The sequence below is a fragment of the Crotalus tigris genome, unplaced genomic scaffold, assembly GCF_016545835.1.
Source record: "Crotalus tigris isolate CLP2741 ecotype Arizona unplaced genomic scaffold, ASM1654583v1 scf7180000022970.308977840:1548163, whole genome shotgun sequence".
NCBI classification, from domain to species: Eukaryota; Metazoa; Chordata; class Lepidosauria; order Squamata; family Viperidae; genus Crotalus; species Crotalus tigris.
The window spans coordinates 225,593-250,358 of NW_024099557.1; the positions used below are offsets into that span (position 1 = coordinate 225,593).

The window sequence follows — 24,766 nt, forward strand, 5'->3', positions numbered from 1 at the left end:
GTAAAGATGTAGGGCTATACATGTTGTATATAGTATGTTTAAATGTGTGTTATATATGTATACTGTTGGAATATTCATGAGCAGGAAGAGTCATGTGGTAACTCAGTCAGCCAATGTGAAGAAAGTGCTACTGAGTCTGTGCAAAAGGTATTGAGTTAGGAGCTGGATTTCCAGTCCCAAGTTTTGTCTCTGGTCTGTCTCTGTAAGAAGTCTTCATTAAGCTATGTTGCTGTGAAGAAGAATGGTATTGTAAATATTTTTATATAAATATAAAGTTATTAGAATCAGCTAAATGCAGTCAACTGTGAGAACTTCTGATTTATTTTTCATCAATAGAGAAATTAAAATTCTCTAACATATACACTTGGAGAGCAAGCAACTAAATTTCATTTTTAATGTGTGCCATTGTGCCCACAGTAAAAAATGACAATAAAGGTTATCTATCTATCTATCTATCTATCTATCTATCTATCTATCTATCTATCTATCTATCTATCTATCTATCTATCTATCTATCTATCCATCCATCCATTCATCCATTCTCTCTCTCTCTCTCTCTCTCTCTCTCTCTGTCTCTCTCTCTTTCTCTCCCCACCTACCTACCTAACTACCTAAACCTCCAAATGGCCTTAATGACTCTCTAAAAGGAGACAAATGACCAGCTGTCTGCAAGGAGTATAAATCTTTCCATTTCCCCACCATCCAGTCAGAGCTGAAGAAGCTTCTTGGATGAGAAGTGAAATGTCCTCAAAGACAAACAAGCGAGTCCAGTTGCCTCCTTGAAAAAGCATGACCTGGATGACTGAGAATCTCCATAGACAGGTAGTCATTGACTTACAACCATAATTGGGCACCAGCATGCCGGTCGTATGTCAAGGCACCCATGACTGGAGCCAATTTTAAGACACGTTTTACAACAGTTAAGTGAATCGTGCAGCTGTAAGGCCGAATCGCACAGTCATTAACCGGTCGTCAATATGATCTGGTAACTTCAAATGGACGTAAGTCGAGGATGACCTGGAAACATCTTTTCTTCTGCCTTTCAGCTCTGCGAAGGGTCCCTCTGCATCCAGCATGGGTTGGAGGAATGTCAGTGTGTCTCTAGTCCTCTGCGAGGAAGATGCGGTCTCTGCTGCCAGCTGCCCGGTCAGTTTCTAACCTCACTCGTGTTCCCAACATTTGAGACTGTCCATGGATGGGGAAAAGAAACCCTCACAACCTTTACTGATTCCATGCTAAACGTCAGGCTCATAGTCCTCGAGTTACAACCGTAATGGAGCCTGCCCAATTATGGTCATTAAATGGTAATGGTGGTAAAATGGGTCGGTCATGTGATCAAGCTGTGTTGCTTTCTAACACTGATGATGTTAGCTAGTTTGGGTCCTGAAACATCCACAACAAAACAACCAAGCTCACAGAGCACCAAGGACCCCACAATCGTCGTCGTCGTCGTCCTCCTCCTCCTCCTCCTCCTCCTCCTCCTCCTCCTCCTCCTCCTCCACCACTCCACAAACCCCATTCCTTTCTAACACTGATGATGTTACCTAGCTGGGTCAGGAAACGTCTGCAAGAAAACACCCATGCGTAGAAAGCACCAAGGACTCCATAGTTCAACCCTGAGCTATGAATATTCTCTTCCTTAATATAAGACTGAAAATTTGCTTCAGTGATCAGTTCTTTCTCACAGTAGCCCAGTGGTTCTCAACCTGTGGGTCGGGACCCCATTTGGAGTCAAACAACCATTTCACGGGGGTCGCCAAACAACGCAGTCCGCCATTTTTTTCCCCTTTTCCTTAGCTGTGCTACTCCCTTTTATTCTATTGGCTTTTGAAAGCCAATAGAATAGACTCTCTTGAATAGAGTCTAATTCTATTGGCTTCAAAAGCCAATAGGAATTGTCCAGGCTGTCTCTGCCCTGCTGAGCCCACCAAAAGTCCCATTCTGCAAACGGTGCTGCACCAGTTGAGTAGTCCTCGACTTACGACCGGTTGAGTAGTCCTCGACTTACGACTGGTTGGGGGTCGCGGCATTAAAAAGGTTGAGAACCACTGCAGTAGCCACTCCGATCCTGAGTCATGTGTTGGTGTTTGCTGCTTTGTGCCAAGATCCTAGGTCGGTTCAGCCATGTGGTGCTTGCCCTGAAGACATCCAATCATAAGCATCCCCAAGATGCTTTTTCACGAGGCAACTGGGTTTTCTTAAAGAAACCCTAAGCATTTATTCTCCTCCCCCCTTCCCTTCCCCTCCCTTCCCCACCCACTGCTTCTCTAGGACAAGCTGCAACCTGTGTCAGCACCTCCTCAAAGATCTGGGACCCTTTCTTCAACGGTTCGGACATCCCGCTCCTGGCGGGCTCACCGTGCGGCGACAAGAACGGCTACTGTGACAAATTCCACATCTGCCGGTTTGTAGATGAGGATGGTCCCATTGCCAGGGTGAAAAACTTCATCCTGGACTTCATCGAAATGGACGACCTGGCCACCTGGATGCAGGTGAGGACACCAGAATAGACCTAGGACAGGGGTCTTCAAACTTGGCCCTTTTATGACTTGTTGTTGTTGTTAATTGCAAAGTCATGTCTGACCCATCGCGACCTCATGGACAACGTTCCTCCAGGTCTTCCTGTCCTCTACCATCTTCTGGAGTCCATTTAAGTTCACACCTATTGCTTCAGTGACTCCATCCAGCCATCTCATTCTCTGCTTTTATGACTGGTGGACTTCAACTCCCAGAATTCCTCAGCCAGGCACACGTGCCTGGCTAAGGAATTCTGGGAGTTGAAGTCCACCAGTCATAAAAGGGCCAAGTTTGAAAACCCCTGGACTAGAATAACAGAGTTGGGAGGGGCCTTGGAGGTCATCTAGTCTAACCTCCTGCTCAGGCAGGAAACCCTATACCATTTCAGACAAATGGCTGTCTAGTGACTCTGTTGTTGTTGTTAATTGCGAAGTCGTGTCCGACCCATCGCGACCCCATGGACAACGTTCCTCCATATCTTCCTGTCCTCTACCATCTTCTGGAGTCCATTTAAATTCACACCTACTGCTTCAGTGACTCCATCCAGCCATCTCATTCTCTGTCGTCCCCTTCTTCTATTGCCCTCAATCTTTCCCAGCATTAGGCCCTTCTCCATTGAGTCCTTCCTTCTCATTAGGTGGCCAAAGTACTTGAGTTTCAACTTCAGGATCTGGCCTTCTAAAGAGCAGTCGGGGTTGATCTCTTCTAGGACTGACCGGTTTGAACGCCTTGCAGTGACTCTAGTCTCTTGTTAAAAACCTCCAGTGTTGGAGCATCCACAGCTTCTGGAGGCAGGTTGTGCCACTGGTTAATTGTTCTAACTGTCAGGAAGTTTCTCCTTAGTTCTAGGTTGCTTCTCTCCTTGCTTAGTTTCCATCCATTGCTTCTTGTCCTGCCTTCAGGTGCTTTGGAGAATAGCTTGACTCCCTCTTCTTTAGGGCAGCCCCTGAGATACTGGAAGACTGCTATCATGTCACCCCTCGTCCTTCTCTTCATTAGACAAGACATACCCAATTCCAGTAACCATTCCTTGTATGTTTTAGCCTCCAGTCCCCTGATCATCTTTGTTGCCCTTCTCTGTACTCTTTCTAGAGTCTCAACATCTTTTTTACATCGTGGTGACCAAAACTAGATGTAGTATTCCAAATGTGGCCTTACCAAGGCCTTGTAAAGTGGTATTAACACTTCATGTCAATACCATTGTCTATTGTGAATGTAGGTTGGAAGGACTTTGAAGAACCTCTATGGAGATTCTCAATCATCCAGATCATTGTTGTCCCAAAAGGCAAAATAACTTTTTTGGTTTTTATTTACTTTTGAAAATATTTCACTTCTAACTACTTGGAAACCACTTCTGGACTTTATGCACGAGGTGGGGAAAAATGAAACTTTGATTTTGTTTTGTTTTTGTTTGAGGTTGTATGTTATTACTGTATTCTATTGCACCCCAAAGAATCAGAAGTCAATCAAAGAATAGAGCTGGAAGGGACCTTGGAGGTCTTCTAGTCCAACCCCCTGCTCAAGTAGGAGACCTTGTACAATACTTCTTTTTCTTTTTCCTTTTACGCTATGTTTTTTCTTTCCTCTTGTCCTTCCCCTAACCCGAGTTTCCTGTTATTCTCATTCTTCTTTGTATTTTCGCGTTTGGTATTTTGATTAAACTCATAAAATTTAAGAAACTGAAAACGCTTTTGCTTCTCACTGAAGAAGCTTCTTCGGTTCTCAAGAACCGAAGAAGCTTCTTGGATGAGAAGCAAAATGTTTTCAAAGGAGAAAAGCCAAGAAAAGTCCAATTGCCTTTTTGGAAAAAGTACTTTTGGGACAATCTTGAAGAATAGAGAGATGCTGCTTAGGGAAACATCAGATAAAAGGAGGAGCCCACAGTTGCTTAATAGTCAGAGGAAGAAACTTAGGAAAGACCCATTTTAGTTGTTGTTGTTAGTTGCGAAGTCGTGTCCGACCCATCGTGACCCCATGGACAACATTCCTCCAGGCCTTCCTGTCCTCTATCATCTTCTGGAGTCCCTTTAAGCTCACGCCTACTGCTTCAGTGACCCAATCCAGCCATCTCATTCTCTGTCGTCCCCTTCTTCTCTTGCCCTCCATCTTTCCCAGCATCAGGTTCTTCTCGGGTGAGTCCTTCCTTCTCATTAGGTGGCCGAAGGACTTGAGTTTCAACTTCAGGATCTGGCCTTCTAAAGAGCAGTTGGGGTTGATCTCCTCTAGGACTGACCGGTTTGATCACCTTGCAGTCCAGGGGACTCGCAGGAGTCTTCTCCAGCACCATAGTTCAAAGGCCTCAATTCTTTTGCACTCAGTCTTTCACAGCCATACATTGCAACTGGGAAAACCATGGCCTGGACTATACGCACTTTTGTTCGCAGGGTGATGTCTCTGCTCTTTAGTATGCTGTCTAGATTTGCCATAGCTTTCCTCCCTTGGAGCAAGTTTCTTCTAATTTCTTGGCTGCAGTCCCCATCTGCGGTGATCTTGGAGCCCAGGAAGATAAAATCTGTTACAACCTCCATTTCTTCCCCATCTATTTGCCAGGAATTGAGAGGGCTGGATGCCATGATCTTGGTTTTCAAGCCCACTTTTGCACTCTCCTTTTTCACCCGCATCCAGAGGCTCTTTAGTTCCTCTTCACTTTTTGCCATTAGAGACACTGGGAGCTTTTGTCCTTGCAGACCTGCAAGATTCTGTCCTTGGAGACTTGCAGTAAAGGGTTAGTTTATATAGTTTATGTCTGGCTTACTGGGAAGGGCCGATAATTGAAGACAAACTTTCAAACTTTTCCACAGTTTAGCTTGGGCAGTCCTCGGCTTACGACAGTTCATTTAGTGACCATTCAAAGTTACAATGGCACTGAAAAAAGGGACTTATGACCATTTTTCACACTTACAACCGTTGCAGCATCCCTCAAAAGTCAGAGGCTTGTCAACTGACTCATATTTATGATGGTGGGAGCGTCCCCAGGGGGTCACAGATGGTTTTGCAACTTTCAGACAAGCAAAGTCAAAGGGGGAAGCCAGATTCACTTAACAGCCCTGTTACTAACATAACAACTGCAGTGATTCGCTTAATAACGGTGGCAAGAAACGTTGTAAAATGGGGCAACACCCACTTAACAAATTGTCTCACTTAGCAATGGAAATTTGGAAATTTCAGTTAATTTTTTTAAAAAAACTGCCCAATAGCTGAAACTGTCTTTTCTTTTTTTTTTTCTTCCTTCCTTCCTTTTTCTTTCTTCTTCCTTTCTTTTTCTTTCTTCTTCCTTCCTTCTTTCCTTCCGTTTTTTCTCTTTTCTTTCCTTCATCTTCCTTCCTTCTTTTTTCTTCTTCCTTCCTTCCTTCCTTTCCTTTCCTTTCCTCTTTCTTTCTTCCCTTTCCCCTTCCTTCCTTCCTTCCTTCCTTCCTTCCTTCCTTCCTTCCTTCCTTCCTTCCTTCCTTCCTTCCTTCCTTCCTTCCTATCTTATTTATTGTATATGCCATCCATTTTGCCAAGATCTGACTCGTCAAGACATCTAGTTTTTGGTATTACTGTCCAAGGACTTCATACTAATTGTGCGCCTGTGTGTTTTTTTTTTTTATACAGACACATTGGTGTGCTATCCTTCTTGTGGTTTTGACCTTAGCAGCCATGATGGCTGGCACAGTTTTCCTCTTTGGAAGAACAGTCAGCAATGAATCAGGTAATTTGGTATGTGTGTTTAGGGGAGGGGGGAAGTGTGTCTACTTTTTAACACACCCAACTTGGCTAGGAAAAGTTTGAACAGTTAGTGCAGAGTTTCTCAACCGTGTCAACTTTAAGAGGTTTGGACTTCAACTCCCAGAATTCTCCAGCCAGCCATGGCCTTTGAACTCCATAAATTCACATGCAGGAACCTTCTTGGGTGAGCATCAAATAGGACTAGACCAGGGGTCTTCAAACTTGGCCCTTTTATGACTTGTAGACTTCAACTCCCAGAATTCCTCAGCCAGCGTTGCAACATTGGCTGAGGAATTCTGGGAGTTGAAGTCCACAAGTCATAAAAGGGCCAAGTTTAAAGACCCCTGCCTTAGACTTACAGAATTAATCCATTTTCTAGGGTCATGCAATAAATCAGGGGTCTTCAAACTTGCCCCTTTTATGACTGGTGGACTTCAACTCCCAGAATTCCTAAGCCGGCATGGTTCAGCTTGGAAACCTTTCCCTTTCCCCTCAGTGTGGCTGGCTCAGGAATTCTGGGAGTTGAAGTCCTTGAGTCATGAAAGGGCCAAGGTTCCCTAGACCTGCTCTAAAGGTACAAACCAGTAGTTCCACCGGATGTAGAGTTAATCTGTAGCAGGGGTAGGCAACCTTGGCTCTTTTATGACTCCTGGACTTCAACTCCCAGAATTCCTGAGCCAGCCACGCTGAGGGGAAAGGAAGAGTTTCTAAGCTGAGCCATGCTGACTCAGGAATTCTGGAAGTTGAAGTCCACGAGTCATAAAAGAGCCAAGGTTGCCTACCCCTATCCTAGGACGAAGATTAAGAGCAGGGGTCTTCAACCTTGGCTCTTTTATGATTTGTGGACTTCAACTCCCAGAATTCCTGACCCAAAATGGCTCAGCTTGGAAACTTCTCCCTTTCCCCTCAGCGTGGCTGGCTGAGGAATTCTGGGAGTTGAAGTCCACCAATCATAAAAGAGCCAAGGTTGCCTACCCCTGGGCTAAGGTATAGAACGCACCCCAGATCGGGGACCTCTGACTCTTGTAAGGTTGCAATTTGCCAAATTTGTGGTCACTTAAGTGCTGGCAGGCCACTGGGGAGATCAGCTGCCGAAGGCCAGTTAACCACAGTCAAGCTGGCAGAAAGTCAAAAGTTGCTCTATTGTCCACTGCTTTTTGGCCTTTGGTTACAGGGAGTCCTCGACTTACGACCACAATGTGAGCCCAGAATTTCTGTGGCTAAGCGAGACGTTTGCCAAAGGAGTTCGGTCCCATTTTACGACTTTTCTCGCCCCATTTGTTAAGCAAATTGCTGCAGTTGCTAAATTATAACCCGGTTGTTAAGTGAATCCAGCTCCCCCCCCCCTTGACTGTGCTTGTCAGAACTTTGCAAAAGATGGTCACATGATCCTGGGTTACTCCAAAGGTCATAAATATGAACCAGTTCTCAAGCATCCAAATCACACGAGCGTGGGGATGGTCATGAAGTGTGACAAGTGGTCATAAGTCACTTCAGTGCTGTTGTAACTTTGGTCACTAAATGAACCGTTGCAAGCCGAGGACTACCTGTGCTCTGTTTCTGTTTAGGCAAGGAAATTATCTCTGAGACAATGAAGCCGGGGGTTGGACTAGATCAGGGTTTTTCAACCTTTTCACCCAGTGTACCACTTTTAGGATACGGCAACATCTGAGTACCACCAGTCGCCTAGCAAGGTATCAAAAACTTGATGACCCAAAAAAAGGGGGGGGGAGTGATAAAGTACAGGTAGTCCTCGACTTACAACAGTTCGCTTAGTGACTGTTCGAAGTTACAATGGCACTGAAAAAAGTGCCCCCCAAGCCACAGCCGAGCAAGACACCTGCCTGCCCGCCCGGTGGCGCTCTTCCTCCTGTCTGAGGTTTCCACTATTGTGAGAATTTCTGTTGAGGATTGGCAGCGGGGCTGGGGTGGGGGATGTTTGGTTTTTATTCTCCCCGTCTGTTGGGTTGTTTTAGCAGGTTTTGGTCACTTCACATGACCCTGGGACACCGTGAGCGTCATAAATGTGAATCAGTTGCCAAGCATCTGAATGTAAATCACAAGACCCTGGAGAGGCTGCAACATTCCAGCTGATGGGCGCTTCTTCTGGGCTGAGCAGAAGCACCAGGATCAGCGCTGAGCTCCAGCTGGAGCCTGGCACTGATCCTGGCGCTTCCGCTGAGCCCTGACAGCCCTGCAGCTCCAGCCGTCTCTCGCTCAGGCTTGTGCAGTGCTGCCACCGGGTTCAGCTCGTTCCCCTCCCCCGCTACCCCTTTTCTAGGATGGTCGCGTACCACCTGCCAGGTGCCAATGTACCACAGGTGGTACCCGTACCACTGGTTGAAAAGCCCTGCCCTAATGACCTCCAAGATCCCTTCCAACCACATTATGTTCTGTGATTCCCAGCAGATGAAAACATCATCAGGATCTCTCGCAAGGCAGGAGCTGTGGAACATCAAGGGAAGAAACAACAGACTTCCTTTCACTGGGAAGAGGAGATTTATATCAAAATGCACCAGAAAAGGCCACGCTCCAGCCCTGGGGAGCTTTGCTAAGCTTCGGACAAGGCGCCTCTGCCCCAACACACACTTGTGGTTGCAGCACAGATAACACCAGCATCCCGCAATCCATCACACCAAAGGGCACGCAAAAAATACAGAGATTTTCTTACTGACATGACCCCTTAATTTTCCTTCCCCCCCTTTTTTTTGGCTTGTTTCTCTTTTTTAAAAATGATTAATTAAAAAAATAACTGTTTACAAAAATTGCTTTGGATGCCTGCTTGTCTATCTATCTATCGTCTTTGTACATCATGGTCATCTTCTCTCAAGGCTAAACCTGCTAGTTCTAATTCCATAACCATGATCTCAAGGTTGGTGTCCACCACAGGCCATCCCTTTGGTGACCACCAACCCCATCTCAGAGCCAACCGCTGATTCCTACCTCCCCGTTCCCAAATCCATAACCCGAATCCTTTGGCAGGTTCTCAGATCCTTAAAAAAAAGGAGCAACTGCCTGTTTTCGCAAACCCACACATTCCAACTTTAATTTGGTAACACGGGGCCCAAGAGATGGGGCCCAACTGCTTCAGCCCGACCTTGAACTGGCTTTGCCAAGTACAGAAATCAAGAGTCAGAACAGTCTGATGAAAAAGGAGGCTGTCCGAGGGCTCTTTTATAACCCTAATTATAAACAGGGTTACTTTCTGCAAAGCTGGACGGAGAGACTTCGGCTGGACGGCAAGAGAACGCAAAGCTGCTCCCGCTGACTTCACTTCACATGTTCCTTGATGTATTTCCATCCTTGCTGTGTGTATTCGCAGCTCTTGGTGGGGGCGATGGAAAGTGCACTTATGACAGTACGGACCCCTGTGGGGAAAAAAAGGATAACCAAAGTGAGAGGAATCAACTACCATGTTTCCCTGAAAGTAAGGCCTAGACCAGTAAGGTGACCAACTTTTTTACAATGAAAAGGAGGACACAAATAAATTGAAGAAAAAAATATCGTAAATAAAAGAAACATTTTATTCATTGCAACAATAATACAGACAGCTTGCAAGTGCAAAGTTTGCCAGCCGGGTGTTTTGGCGCGCTTAGCAGCAATTCCTATTGGCTTTTGAAAGCCAATAGTGGGAATAGCACAGCTCATGCAAAAGTTGAAAAAAAAAACCATCAAAAAAAGGTGCCAGAACGCCATTCTGAGCGTTCTATGAGGGAAAAAAAGCCATGCAGATTAGTCTTCAAATATCGAAAAGGAGGACATGAAGGAGGACACTTTTTGAGGGAGGACAGAACTTACAAAAGGAGGACTGTCCTCCCTAAAGGAGGAAGGTTGGTCACCTTAAGACCAGGGGTAGGCAACCTTGGCCCTTTTATGACTCGTGGACTTCAACTCCCAGAATTCCTGAGCCAGCCATGCTGAGGAGAAAGGGAGAGGTTTCCAAGCTGAGCCATGCTGGCTCAGGAATTCTGGGAGTTGAAGTCCACTAGTCAAAAAAGAGCCAAGGTTGCCTACTCCTGGCCTACACCAACAATAAGCCCTAGCTTGATTTTGGGGGGTGGGCCTAATATATGCCCCACCACCAAAATAAGCCCTAGTTTTGGGGCGAGGCACATCCCTAAAAATCAAGCTAGAGCGGGGGTGTGGGTGTGGAACTGCACCCCGCACCCACTTACCGTTGCAGCTAGGCCTCTCCTTGCCGGCCCAGTTCTTCTAAGGCAATGGTGGCGAACCTATGGCACGGGTGCCAGAGGCGGCACTCGGAGCCTCTCTGTGGGCACGTGCGCCATCGCCCCAGTCCTAGGCCTTCAGCTGGGTTTTATAAAACCTTTTCGCTTTATGCCTCCGTCGCCATGTGCAAAAAAAAAAAAAAGGTTCAATCAATCAATTTCAACTTCTTGCTGGAAAAAAAAAAGATCTTGCAAAGTTGAATTGATTGATTGAACTTTTTAATCCTACCCAGTCTGCCGTTACCACTGCAGCCACGCCCACCCAATGGGCGACACCCCCCAATTTGCCATACCCAGCCAATGGACCACACCCACCCAACACCCGACGATGCATAAGTGGGTCTTGGGTTGCAGTTTGGGCACTCGGTCTCTAAAAGGTTCGCCATCACTGTTCTAAGGCCTCTTCTGCAGCCAGGCCTGCATTTCTCAGTCACAGGGCTTTCCGGAAGGCCTCTGCAACCAAGAAACGAGCTATGGCTTCAATCCATAGCTCGGTTCTGCAAGTCCTCAGCAGCCAAGCACCAAGCTAGGGATTGAATCCATAGCTCAGTACTCGTCTGCAGAGGCCTTCTGGAAAGGCCTGACTGCAAAATGCAGGCCCGAGTGCAGCTGCACAACTTCGGCCCCAGAAGAAGTGGACCAGCTGGTTGGGGCTGTCGGTGCCGGAGGTGAGGTAAGACCTACTCTGAAAATAAAAGTGTCTCTTTTGGAGGGCAAAAAAAAAAAAAAAAAGACCCGGTCTTATTTTCGGGGAAACACAGTATCCCGCTCGTGATTTGCTTTGCTTTGATGCTTAGAAAGGGTAGGATACAGAGAGAAGGAAAAGAATAAAATAGAAATGCATTTATAGCTGCTGTAATGAAGGTTAGAAGCCTTTGTCCCAAAGGTGCTTTTTTATAAGATAAACTTGTTTTTCCTTGAAGACGTTTCACTTCTCCTCCAAGAAGCTTCTTCAGTTCTGAGAGATAAATCTCCAACTGGCCTCAATGACTCTCAGAGACAGTGTTAACCACCAGATGACTGAAAAGGCATATAAATCCTTCCATTCCCCACCATTCAGTCAGAACTGAAGAAGCTCCTTGGAGGAGAAGTGACTTTGTAAAAAACATCTTTAATAATAATTTGTGACTGCGGCAACAGTCCTAAGTGTGAAAAACGATTTAAAAAAATCATTTTTTTCGTTGCTGTTGTAACTTTGAACAGGTACTAAATGAATGGTTTGTTAACTCAAGGAGTACTTATATATGTTTTATTTGGATTAGGAAATTATTTGATATATTGTTGCTGTTATTACGTATTTTTACTTCTGTATCTTTCTTCTTTTGTTAAACTAAAACAAGTGTGATTATATACATACACACACACACACACATACATACATACATATGTAGGTCTTTGGTTATTCGGGTTTTCTCCCATGTCAAATTGGAAGTGTCTTGGCGACGTTTTGACGAAGTCTCATTCGTCATCTTCAGGTTGGTGTTTTCGGCTTCGTGCTTCTAGGAGCACGAAGCCGAAAACAGCAGCCTGAAGATGAGGAATGAGACTTCGTCGAAACGTCGCCAAGACACTTCCAATTTGACGCGGGAGAAAACCCAAATAACCAAAGACCTACATACAAACACCCGCAAAAACCTCAGAAAACACACACACACACACACACACAGATATATATATATATATATATATATATACACACACACATACATACATACATACACATATACATATACATATATATATATTTCTTTTTGCTGACAAGAGTTAAAGATTTAAGTGGGAGACTAGTATAGCTATTTCGGATTCCGAAATAGCTATACTAGTCTCCCACTTAAATCTTTAAATCTTGTCAGCAAAAAGAAATCTGAATTTGTAACGTATCGCAGTTGCAACTTGAGCCTGCTTAACGCCCCTCGTTGGGGGGCTGCAAGGCAAAAGAGATTATAAAAAAGTAGAACTGCAATATAGCAGTCAAAATGCCAAGGTGCAATCAATCAGACCGGTCTGTCTGAAAAACTTTCTGTGTATGTGTATGTGTATATATATTCAAAATTTTGTAGCTGACAAAGTGTTAAAAGGGAGACTAGTATAGCTATTTTGAGTTCTTTAGCTCTCATCAGCTAAAGAGCTCGAAATAGCTATACTAGTCTCCCTTTAGCTCTTTGTCAGCTACAAAATTTTGAATTTACAGTTGTTGCAGTAGTGACGTCTGCCTGCAAAAAATGCTCCTAGACTGGAGCGAAAAGCAGTAGCAGATTGCATTGTCCTACCGTATTTTCCGGCATATAAAACGACTTTCTAAAGCATTCAAATCGGCGCCAAAGTCGGGGGTCTTCTTATACGCCGAGTCGACTTATACGCCGGAAATTACGATAGTTTCCGGTGTATAAGACGACTTTCTAGGCACGCAACTTGGCGCCAAAGTCGGGAGTCGTCTTATACGCCGAGTTGTCCTATACGCCGGAAAATATGGTATATTTGATAGACCGGGTGTTTCACCCTACACACACACATACACACACATTGGTATTGAAGAGAGTTGGAAGTAATTTTTATTATTTATTTTTATTATTTTCGGCATTTCTTTTTTTTTAATGTCACGTTTTAAACTTTCCCTACTGTTCCTCTCCTCTACCTTTCCTCTTTCGTTGAAAGTCTGTCTTTTAACCTTTTTATTTTTTGCAATGCAATAAAGTTCTTTTTAAAAAGCAACATGTCAGAGTTAAGAGGCCGTCACATCTGGTAATTGCTGGCTGGGCTCACACCAAACAAGGTGAACAACAGCAGTGCGGATGTGCGACCACACAACCTTACACCCCTCAGCACTGTTTTCTAGCCATGCTTTTTAATACAGTCCACACGGCTTTCCCACCTTCAGAGAAACCCATTTAGCACCTCCACCCCCAACCCTACTTAACACCCCCACCTCCACCCCGTACCTGAGTTCCAGGCATTGCAGAGAGAAAATTCAGTTTTTGGGACCTCTGGGAGCTAAGAAATGAAAGAGGAAAACATATTGAGACATTTGCCGGAAAAGGGCTAAGTCTGAGCTGAGAGAATGTGGGAGAAGCAAGGGGAAAAAGAACGAAGTCTGACGTAAAACATACCAGCTGCTGGCAAAGATTCCACTATACCAGTGTTTCCCAAACTTGACAATTTTAAGGCATGAGGACTTCAACTCCCAGAATTCCACAGCCAGCAACGCTGGCTGTGGAATTCTGGGAGTTGAAGTCCACATGCCTTAAAATTGTCAAGTTTGGGAAACACTGCACTATACAGGCAATCCTCGGAATTACGAACAGAATGGAGCCGGCCCGTTCCATTCATAAACCGAGGATTCATAGGAGTGAATCGCGTATCATGAACGGGATCACGCCCTGCTTTCGCCCAGGCATTCGCCAATCGAATGCGCAATTTGTTAAGCACACATGAGGTAGCTCAGGGTGGGGAAGTCCATGGGGGGTGGGCTAGTGATAGAACAGGCCCCCAGGATCTCCCCAATACACTGAGATACTTCGTGCTTCCCTACTCCGATCCTGCTGCGCCAGACTCACTCGCCTTGCCAGGATCTGCCTCCTCTCTGCCACGGTTTCTTTGCCTTTGAGGAAGACGACGATTTCTCTTCCAGCCCACCAGGTGAGTTACAAATGCTTTTAGTGCCAGGAGTTGCCGTGATGTGGAGCGACATATTATTATTATTGTTGTTGTTGTTTTTATGAACAACAACAACAATAATAAAGTTGGAAGGGACCTTGGAGGTCATGTAGTCCAATCCCCTGCTCAGGCAGGAAATCCTATACGAGGGGTAGGCAACCTTGGCTCTTTTATGACTCGTGGACTTCAACTCCCAGAATTCTTGAGCCAACCATGCTGAGGGGAAAGGGAGAGGATTCCAAGCTGAGCCCTGCTGGCTCAGGAATTCTGGGAATTGACGTCCACGAGTCATGAGAGGGCCATAGCTCCCCCATGCTGGCTCAGGAATTCTGGGAGTTGAAGTCCACGAGTCATAAAACAGCCAAGGTTGCCTATCCCTGATCTGGAGGGTCTCAACCTAGGCCAGGAGTAGACAACCTTGGCTGTTTTATGACTCGTGGACTTCAACTCCCAGAATTCCTGAGCCAGCCATGCTGAGGGGAAAGGGAGAGGTTTCCAAGCTGAGCCATGCTGGCTCAGGAATTCTGGGAGTTGAAGTCCACAAGTCATAAAAGGGCCAAGTTGGAAGACCCCTGCTCTTAATCTTCGTCCTAGGATAGGTGTAGGCAACCTTGGCTCTTTTATGACTCGTGGACTTTAACTCCCAGAATTCCTGAGCCAGCATGGCTCAGCTTGGAAACCTCTCCCTTTCCCCTCAGCATGGCTGGCTCAGGAATTCTGGGAGTTGAAGTCCACGAGTCATAAAAGAGCCAAGGTTGCCTACCCCTGCCCTATACCATTTCAGATAAATGGTTGTCCAGTCTCTTCTTAAAAGATTCCGGTGATGGAGCATTCACCGCTTCTGGAGGCAGGTTGTTCCACTGGTTAATTGTTCTAACTGTCAGGAAGTTTCTCCTTAGTTCTAGGTTGCTTCTCTCTTTGGTTAGTTTCCATCCATTGCTTCTTGTCCTGCCTTCAGGCGCTTTGGAGAATAGCTTCACTCCCTCTTCTTTGGGGCAGCCCCTGAGATATTGGAAGACTGCTATCATGTCCCCCCTCGTCCTTCTCTTCATTAAACTGGACATTCCCAATTCCAGCAACCATTCCTTGTATTATTTTGGCCTCCAGTCCCCTGATCATCTTTGTGGCTCTTCTCTGTACTCCTTCTAGAGTCTCAACATCTTTTTTACATCATGGTGACCAAAACTGGATGCAGATTTCAGATATCCACTCTCTGCAAAAGCGGAAGGGTGCCCGAATACAGTAACAATAACAATAACAGAGTTGAAAGGGGCCTTTGAGGTTTTCTAGTCCAGGGGTCCCCAACCCCCCACTCCGTGGACCAGTACCAGTCCGCAGCATGCCAGCAACCGGTCCACACAAACCATCAAAGCCCCATCACGAGATGCAGGCAGCACACAAAACCACACACCCTCCAGTCCGTGGCAAAACCTCTTTCCACCGAACCGGTCCCTGGTGCTCAAAAGTTTGGGGACCTGTGTTCTAGTCCAACCCCCTGAAATCGTGCAAGATCACACACCCCAGAAGCTTTCGCTCTGAGCGCAAAAAGCCTTTGCAAACTGACCTCTCCCTCAAAGGCAAAGAAACCACAGCAGAGAGGAGACACAGATCTTCGCAAGGTGAGTCCGGCGTTGCAGGATGGGAAGGGGTAGCAGTTGTGTGTGTGTGCAGAGGGGTGGGGGGAAATAGGGTGAATGTGGCACACCCTTTGGGGTTGTTTGTAAGGGCGAACCACTGGCCATGCTGATGCAACATTCATAATTTTGGGACTTGGTGGTAAACACTAGGGCAGTGGTTCTCAACCTTTTTAATGCCGCGACCCCCCAACCGGTCGTAAGTGGAGGACTACTCAACCGGTCGTAAGTCGAGGACTACTCAACTGGTGCAGCACCGTTTGCAGAATGGGACTTTTGGCGGGTCAGCAGGGCAGAGACAGCCTGGACAATTCCTATTGGCTTTTGAAAGCCAATAGAATTAGACTCTATTCAAGAGAGTCTATTCTATTGGCTTTCAAAAGCCAATAGAATAAAAGGGAGTAGCACAGCTAAGGAAGAGGGGGAAAAAATGGCGGACTGCGTTGTTTGGCGACCCCCGTGAAATGGTCGTTCGACCCCAAATGGGGTCCCGACCCACAGGTTGAGAACCACTGCACTAGGGAGTGATTATCACATAACTCCAAACGGACGCTAAGTGAACTGTCATAACTCGGGGATTACCTGTATTTATGCTGCAGCCATCATAAATACTGGCCTGTTGCCAAAGCATCCAAAGACTGTCATTTAAGTGTGAGAATTGGTCTTAGGTCACTATTTTCAGTGCCGTTGTTCACTTTGAACGGTTACTAAATCGTAACCGGCGTAAGTCGAGGACTCCCCGTATTGTAATATTTTCTTGCTGGCATCTCGGTTTGGAGATTCCCACCCCTGGATCAGCAGCGCCCTCTCCCCCCAAAGTCTGTCCAGGACCTGTGTCAGGCCTGAAGATGATCCGACGGGATGTTCTGGGCTCACCTGCCAGCCGAAATACTTTGTCCATTCTTCCACAGCTGGAGGAACAGCTGCTTTGGCTTTATGCAAGGCCTCGGCACCTTTATCGCTGCCACCCAGCAGCCCCTGAGAGTAAACCATGAAGAGGGCACCGCCAGCCAGTCCTGCTTTGGTCATCCACCTGGGCAAGAAAAGAAATAGGGTCCTTTGGAAGCATGTTCAGGGACTAGAACACAAGACCCCTCCATCCACAACAGGCCCCCCTCAAGACCCCTCTATCCACAGCTGCTCCCCAAAACTCCTCCATCCACAACAGGCCCCTTCAAGACCCCTCCATCCACAGCAGCCCCCCTCAAGATCCCTCCATCCACAGCGGCCCCCCAAGACCCCTCCATCCACAGCAGTCCCCCCAAGACCCCTCCATCCACAACAGTCCCCCCAAGACCCCTCCATCCACAACAGGCCCCCCTCAAGACCCCTCCATCCACAACTGCTTCCCAAAACTCCTCCAACCACAACAGGCCCCCTCAAGACCCCTCCATCCACATCGGTCCCCCCTCCACCCCTCCATCCACAGCAGGACCCCCTCCAGACCCCTCCATCCACAGTAGGTGCCCCTCCAGACCCCTCCATCTACAGCTGCCCCTCCAGACCCCTCCATCCACAGCACCCCCCAAGACACCTCCATCCACAGCAGCCTCCCTCAAGACCCCTCTATTCACAACAGTCCCCCAAGACCCCTCCATCCACAGTGGTCCCCCCTCCACTCCTCCATCCACAGCAGGCCCCTCTCCAGACCCCTCCATCCACAGTAGGCGCCCCTCAAGACCCCTCCATCCACAGCTGCCCCCCAAAAGCCCCTCCATCCACAGCGGCCCCTCAAGACCCCTCCATCCACAGCAGACCCCCACTCCAGACCCCTCCATCTACAGCGCCCCACCAAAGATCCTTCCATCCACAGCTGCCCCCAAGACCCCTCCATCCACAGCGCCCCCCCCAAGACCCCTCCATCCACAGTTGCCGAAGGGCTGAACCTTTTCATAGGACAGGAGGAAATGACCTTGTAAAGATAAAGTGGGCACAAATTCAACAGGGAAAGCGCTCCCAGCCTGCAAATGCAGCCTGATCTGTTGGATTCTTCACTTACCCTCCATCCAACCGCTGGCTCTTCCTTGGCCAGGACAAAAATTGCCTTAAGAGGGAGCAAATCGAACCCGGAGCCTAAACACCTCATCTCAGTTTCGACCATGCAGGAGGTGCAGACTTCAACTCCCAGAATTCCCCAGCCAGCATATGCTGGCTGGGGAATTCCAGGAGTTGAAGGCCATACCTCTTACAGTGGCCACAATTGAGAAACACTGACCTAATGGAGAGCCATACAGGTCATCTTTGACTTAACGATTCGTTTAGTGACCATTCAGAGTTACAACAGGACTGAAAAAAGCGACAGACGACACAGTCACGTGATCAAAATTTGGACGCAGGGCAACCGGGGGTTCATATTTATGACGGTTGCAGTGTCCTGAGGTCACGTGATCCCTTTTTTGCGGCCTTCTGACAAGCACGTCAAGCCAGATTCACTTAAGGACCATGTTCCCCACTTAGGCACTGCCACGATTCACTTAACAACTGCAGCACAAACGGGGCAGCGCTCACTAAAACCAACGTTTCGTTTCGCCACAAAAATGTTGGGCTCCATTGTGGTCCTAAGTCGAGGACTACCTGGCTAGGAATTGAATGGGTGACAGGGCAATTTTGCAAAACGTTTTGCATCACCATTTCAACCCCCCCCCAAAGGTCTGCCTATGGAAAGACTCCATGGGGCAGGGGACGGTAAGGGCATCCCTCCCTCCCCTTAAGGGTCTAAAGAAGAGGAATGTCGTGAGAATCCCTTGCAATCCCGTGTATTTTTGTTGTCTGAATCAAACGAATCTGCATCTCTGCAAAAAATGGTTGTGACATGGGATGATGGGGAGGGCAGGCTGAAGGGAGGGCCGCAGCCGAACTAAGGGCTTCCAGATCGTGAGAATCCCCCGGATCCGAAACTGAGGATTGGGGGGGGGTCCCATCTCGCGGCTTTTCCCCTCCGAGCCCCCCGTTTCCCCTTGTCTGCCGTTACAAAACCATTTTAAGCCCGCCCGACTCACTTGACCAAAGGGAATGTGCGGGGCGCCATGACGGAGCGATGCCTCTTCCAAGGGCAGCCCTGCGCCCGACCGCACCGTTTCCTGCCAGGGACCGCCCCCTCTCGCGGGACCTTTCGGGAATTGTAGGCTGAATGGGGAGGCGGATGACGCGGCGGCCGCCGGGGTTGCCGAGGCAACACTGTTGAGTGCCAGCGCTTCGCCTCCCCAACCTGCCGCCCGGGAGCGCAGTCCTTCCAAACTCTGTTATTGTTCGCTCTTTAAGGAGCGCAGCTCGGTTCATACCACGCACTAAACCTAGGTTGGGTCGGTGGGGGTTTAACGAGTCGTGGGAAGCCTGCCTTGTCTTAGCATGGGTGAGCTAGCTAGTCCATCAGTTGAAACCATGGTACCCATGTTTAGTTTGCTTGCCAGGTTAGAACATGCAACGTTTAGTTCCATTAAACTAGTAACATTTGATGATGATGATGAGGATGAGGATGATGAGGATGATGATAAAGTTGGAAGGGACCTTGGAGGTCATCAAGTCCAACTCCTTGCTTAGGCAAGTAACCCTATTCCATTTCAGACAAATGGCTGTCCAGTCTCTTCTTAAAAACTTCCAGTGTTGGAGCATTCACCGCTTCTGGAGGCAAGTTGTTCCACTGGTTAATTGTTCTCACTGTCAGGAAGTTTCTCCTTAGTTCTAGATTGCTTCTCTCCTTGATTCTGAACCCTTTAAACATTTTTTCAATGCTGTCACTGTCTCCTAATTCAACTTTCCACCTTAGTGAAGCCTGCTGACGGCCATTCAGCAGCAAAGGTCAAAAAAGTCAAGATGGTGGCCTCAATGCCCTGCTCTTTTTACATATGTCCAAAAAGCCAAGATGGTAGACACTGCATGCCATCAAAGACCCATCTTTTTTACAAGCATTGCGACATAAAATAGGGGTGGAACTTCAGTTACAGGCTTGTGGGCGCCATCTTGACTTTTTTGACCCACACGCAGGCTTCTTTGTTGTATCTGACTGATTGCAGCCCCATTGAATGGGCCATGACATCATCCATGTCTTGCCCTCATTGTACCAATGATATAAATCAGGATTTTTCAACCTCAGCAATTTTAAGATGGGTGGACTTCAACTCCCAGAATTCCCAAGCGGTAGTAGTCTTTTTTCTTTCTACAACTGTCTGAAGTAGATGAACTCCCATGAACTTTTATCTAAAACAGTGTTTGCTCTTAGAACTCCTTCCCATTTTTAAAAATTATGGAGGGCTCAACAGATCTTTTGTTTCTGTTATTAAGTGAGGCGGTTGTTAAGTGAGTCACACCTGATTTTAGGACTTTTTCTGCCACAGTTGTTTAACAAATCCCCAACTGAACCATGTGGACATAAATACTGGTTGCCAAGTGCCCAACCTTTTGGTCAAGTGACTATGGGATGCTGCAGCAGTTATAACTGCCAGTACCAGTTGTAAGTCAGCACCGTCATAACTTTGAATAGTTGCTAAACAAACAGTTATAAGTTGAGGACTATCTGTATTAACAGAGGAATTTGCAGGCCATGCTTCTTGAGACTCCCAGTAAGCTGGTTTAGTTAATGAATAAATCTCATTTAATAAATCTAAATGAATCAGTTAATCAATACATCTGATTAAATTCCTGTAAACTCCTATCAGTGATGACGGAAGAGTCAGGTTCTGCATACAGGGAATTCTCGACTTACGACCACAATTGAGCCCAAAATTTATGTTGCTAAGCAAGGCAGTTGTTCAGTGAGTTGTGCCTCATTATATGACCATTTTGCCACAGTTGTTAAGCATATCACTATAGTTGTTAAGTGAATCATGGGGTCTTTAAGCAAATCTGGTTTCCCCCATTGACTTTGCTTGTCGAACGTTGGCTGGGAAGGTCGCAAATGGTGATCATGTGACCTTGGCGTACTGTAACTGTCATACATACATGCCAGTTGCCAAGTGCCTGAATTTTGATCACGTGACCCCGAGGATGCTGCAATGGTCATAAGTGTGAAAAGTCACTTTTGTCAGTGCCGTTAGAACCTCAGTCACTAAACAAATAATTGTAAGTCGAGGACTACCTATACCAGGGGTAGGCAACCTTGACTCTTTTATGACTCGTGGACTTCAACTCCCAGAATTCCTGAGCCAGCTATGCTGAGGGGAAAGGGAGAGGTTTCCAAGCTGAGCCATGCTGGCTCAGGAATTCTGGGAGTTGAAGTCCATGAGTCATAAAAGAGCCAAGGTTGCCTACCCCTATCCTAGGACGAAGATTAAGAGCAGGGGTCTTCAAACTTGCCCCTTTTAAGACTCATGGACTTCAACTCCCAGAATTCCTGAGCCAGCATGGCTCAGCTTGGAATCCTCTCCCTTTCCCCTCAGCATGACTGGCCCAGGAATTCTGGGAGTTGAAGTCCACCAGTCATAAAAGGGCCAAGGTTGCCTACTCCTGCTCTATACAGATAATCCTTGACCTACGACCATGATGGAGCCTGCTTATTATTGGTTATATGATGTGACAATCGTAAAAACAGGTCTATCGTGTGACTGACTGATTTAACCACAGTTTTTGTCACAGCCATTAAGTGAACATCACGGTGATTAAGTAAACCGCTAATTCTCCATGGCTGCAATTTTTCCAAAAACTGGAAATAAAAGCCAGTGAGGGTGGTGGGTTGGTTTCCGAACGTTTCGTTACCAGGCTAGGTATCATTTTCAGTGGCGTTTAGGGGATGTCTGTGTTTGTAAGGGCTTCAGGTGTTGGGTGTGTGAAATGAGGGTTTTGTGATGGGTCAGGTGTGAGTCATCAGAGAGGCTTGCAATGGGTCTTGTGATGGGGAGGTTACAATGGGTGAGACTCATTGGGAGATGAAGCGCTGGTGGGAGTGGGGGATTGCGCGGGATGGATGAGGGTCGGTGCTGTGTCTGGTTGGCTGTGCAGTTGATTTAGATCCGGAGGGGTTCGTAGGCTGGTTGTCGGTCATGGTGTCTGTTGATGGCATTGCTGGTGGAGTGCCAGGCTTCGGTGAACCCAGGAGCGTGGCCGATGATTTTAGTGTTGCTCCAATCAAACGGTTTTCAGGAAAACCATTGTAAAATGCGGCCATGTGACCACGGGACGTGGCAAATGGCTGTAAACGCGGCTTTGTTGCCACGTGGCCAACGTTCAGTCACGTGATCACAGGAATGGGTCTAACCATCAGAACTTTGAATCCAGTTCCCCTTTCTTGGGTCAGTCGTAACTTTGAACAGTTTTCCTTTTGTTTCTTCTAGGACAGCGGTTCTCAACCTGTGGGTCGCAACCCCATTTGGGGTCGAACGACCATTTCACGGGGGTCGCCAAACAACGCAGTCCGCCATTTTTTTCCCCTTTTCCTTAGCTGTGCTACTCCCTTTTATTCTATTGGCTTTCGAAAGCCAATAGAATAAACTCTCTTGAATAGAGTCTAATTCTATTGGCTTTCAAAAGCCAATAGGAATTGTCCAGGTTATCTCTGCCCTGCTGAGCCCGCCAAAAGTCCCATTCTGCAAACGGTGCTGCACCAGTTGAGTAGTCCTCGACTTACGACCGGTTGAGTAGTCCTCGACTTACGACTGGTTAGGGGTCGCGGCATTAAAAAGGTTGAGAACCACTGCAGTAGCCACTCCGATCCTGAGTCATGTGTTGGTGTTTGCTGCTTTGTGCCAAGATCCTAGGTCGGTTCAGCCATGTGGTGCTTGCCCTGAAGACATCCAATCATAAGCATCCCCAAGATGCTTTTTCACGAGGCAACTGGGTTTTCTTAAAGAAACCCTAAGCATTTGCTGCAAGTTCTCTGCAGTGAAGGTGAGCTGTCTGGAAGCTTCCTCCCCTCCCTGCTGAGCAACTACTAAAAATGTAAGTAAAAGAGGGCCAGGGGTGGGAGGTGGGAGGCCAGCGGGCGCAGGGAGGGTTGCTGCCATGCGTGGGGCCCGGCGGGTGCCTTACCTCCCTTGGGCTGGGCCAGCTGGTGGCCCAGCCGGTGGTCGGCCTGCTCCGTCTCTGCCGCTTGCCAGCTACGCCTCGGCCGCCGCAGGGGGCGGCACCACCCATGCGCGGCACTCCCGGGCAGGGAAAGTCCTCAACTTACGACCGGTTGGGTAGTCCTCGACTTACGACCGGTTTAGTCCTCAACTTACGACCGGTTGAGTAGTCCTCAACTTACGACCAGTTGGGGTCGCGGCATTAAAAAGGTTGAGAACCACTGTTCTAGGATCAGGTGTCCAACCTTGGCAACTTTAAGATTTATTTCAGAATAACAGAGTTGGAAGGGACCTAGTCCAACTCCCTGCTCGAACAAGAGACCCTATAACCACTGCAGACAAATGGTTGTCCGATCTCTTCTTAAAAACCTCCAGTGATGGAGCACCCACAACTTCTGGTGGCAAGCTGTTCCACAGATTAATGGAAAACTGAAAAAGACTTATGCTAAACGCCAGTGAGTTAGGGCAGGGAGTTTAACACCGAAGCAAAGAAAAAGTTTTTCCCAGTCTGGATTTATTCAAATAATTTCCACTTTATTCAATAAAAGTCATCAAATTGTTAAGACCACAGCAAGAAGCTGGACGCCAGATGAATTCTGGAAAGATTGCCCACCTGCAAATATGTGAAACCATTGCAGTGATAACTTAAAATGGAAGCAGGAAGAAAAGGGAGAGCAAGGGGAATACCTCATTTCGACATGTGCTCATTTGTCCTCTTCGTTTTCTTTCAGCCATGTTTGAAATTTCCGTTTCAAGTCAGCAACGGGGATTGGGGGAATGACAGGTGGGGTATATAGATATAGATTTATTTATTTTTTTCAAAATTAAAAGTTCGGCCATCATGAAAGTACTCCATAGCAGAATAGAACAACATTGTACAAATCACGTACGGAATTGACGGTTAAGTATAAAAGACCTGTATTTACAACTGTAAACGTGGACTTCAGGGAAGAAAGAAACAGAATTAAACAAGCAATCGCCCACGTCATTCATACAACCTCTCTCTCACTCTGCCTGGCACTTTGCAAAGCTGAAGGGCCAAATGGACACTTCATTCGTCTCCAGCTGGATCGGTAAACAGATGTAATGGAGCTGGTGTGCACTGACTTGCAGTGGGCGTTCTCACTGAGATCCAGCAGCTTGGGAGATTTTTAACCCATTCGGAAATTTCCTTCGGTAGGATGCACGGAAGCATCAACTATTTTTCTTATGACTAGACAGCATTTCCTTCACAAAACCCAGGTCTGGGCAATACGTTAAACTGCTCCTATGCTGGCTTAATTGTGGTTTAAAGAATCAGCCACAAATCTGTTGAACCCAAACAATCTAGGAATCATGGTTTACAAGCTGGATTCCTACACTTCGTTAAGTTACAACTGCACAAATTTTTTGCACGAACAGATTAAAATGTAACGGATTTTTTACTGTATTTTGAGTTAGCGTTGCTATTTTTTTTCCTCATTTTGCGAATCAAAAGTACCTCATTGGTATTAAGAGTGTGATCAACAATTTGACTTTTTAAGTTGATCCATAGAAATTGAATGATTAAGGATATATATATATATATATATCCTTAATGGTTATAAAAATACGAATCCCGGGCATATTTGTTCAATGATGCAATCTTCGATCTCCAGGAAGAGTATACTCCAGGAAGTATACTCCAGGAAGTATCAGGAAGAGTGGCCCTGTCACGAGGGCAATGAGTAGGCAATTGGATCAGCAAGGGGATAAAAAGAACTTCCCACCCCCTAAGCCCCACTCTGAGGACGCTGGCAGAGGACCAGCGAAAGCTAAGTTGTTTTAATTTTGTATATAACTGTTTTTATTGTTTTAAATGTTGTTTTAGCAATAAATAACTGGAGTATACTCTTCCTGGAGATCGAAGATTGCATCATTGAATATATATATATATATATATATATATATATATATATATATATATATATATATATATATATATATATATATATATATATATGTTTTCTGAGGTTTTCGCGGGTGTTTGTATGTAGGTCTTTGGTTATTC

General features: G+C 46.6%; 2 protein-coding genes across 4 annotated transcripts in view; one reads left to right on the forward strand and one right to left on the reverse strand.

Annotated features, from left to right (window-relative positions):
* The window catches only part of LOC120297076 (disintegrin and metalloproteinase domain-containing protein 10-like), a 34,390-nt gene extending 25,406 nt beyond the window's left edge, over positions 1 to 8,984 (forward strand). The window contains exons 13-16 of one of the 3 annotated variants that reach the window (XM_039319308.1): positions 1,047 to 1,146; positions 2,272 to 2,492; positions 6,112 to 6,208; positions 8,632 to 8,984. In XM_039319308.1, the coding sequence (XP_039175242.1) occupies positions 1,047 to 1,146; positions 2,272 to 2,492; positions 6,112 to 6,208; positions 8,632 to 8,780 (567 nt within the window). In that variant the 3' untranslated portion in view covers positions 8,781 to 8,984. Of the gene's footprint in view, positions 1 to 1,046; positions 1,147 to 2,271; positions 2,493 to 6,111; positions 6,209 to 7,793; positions 7,905 to 8,631 lie in introns of those variants that run through there. The other 2 variants (XM_039319309.1, XM_039319310.1) reach the window with 2 other exon arrangements.
* Positions 8,985 to 9,243: 259 nt separating this feature from the next.
* Positions 9,244 to 18,875, reverse strand: MICOS13 (mitochondrial contact site and cristae organizing system subunit 13). The gene is made up of 4 exons (XM_039319311.1): positions 18,742 to 18,875; positions 16,619 to 16,775; positions 13,394 to 13,445; positions 9,244 to 9,593 (listed from the first exon to the last, which is right to left on the reverse strand). Exons 1-4 carry the CDS (start codon positions 18,768 to 18,770, stop codon positions 9,496 to 9,498), a joined length of 336 nt encoding a protein of 111 aa, XP_039175245.1. The 5' UTR covers positions 18,771 to 18,875; the 3' UTR covers positions 9,244 to 9,495.
* Positions 18,876 to 24,766: the final 5,891 nt, after the last annotated feature.

Excerpts from the sequence above, each read along its gene's own strand:
- MICOS13 (XM_039319311.1), bottom strand. The coding sequence starts at position 18,770 with ATGGCGCCCCGCACATTCCCTTTGGTCAA. Across the intron at positions 16,776-18,741 it reads CGCACATTCCCTTTGGTCAA|GTGGATGACCAAAGCAGGAC; the intron begins GTGAGTCGGGCG and ends TTTCTTGCCCAG. Across the intron at positions 13,446-16,618 it reads CAAAGTATTTCGGCTGGCAG|CTCCCAGAGGTCCCAAAAAC; the intron begins GTGAGCCCAGAA and ends TTCATTTCTTAG.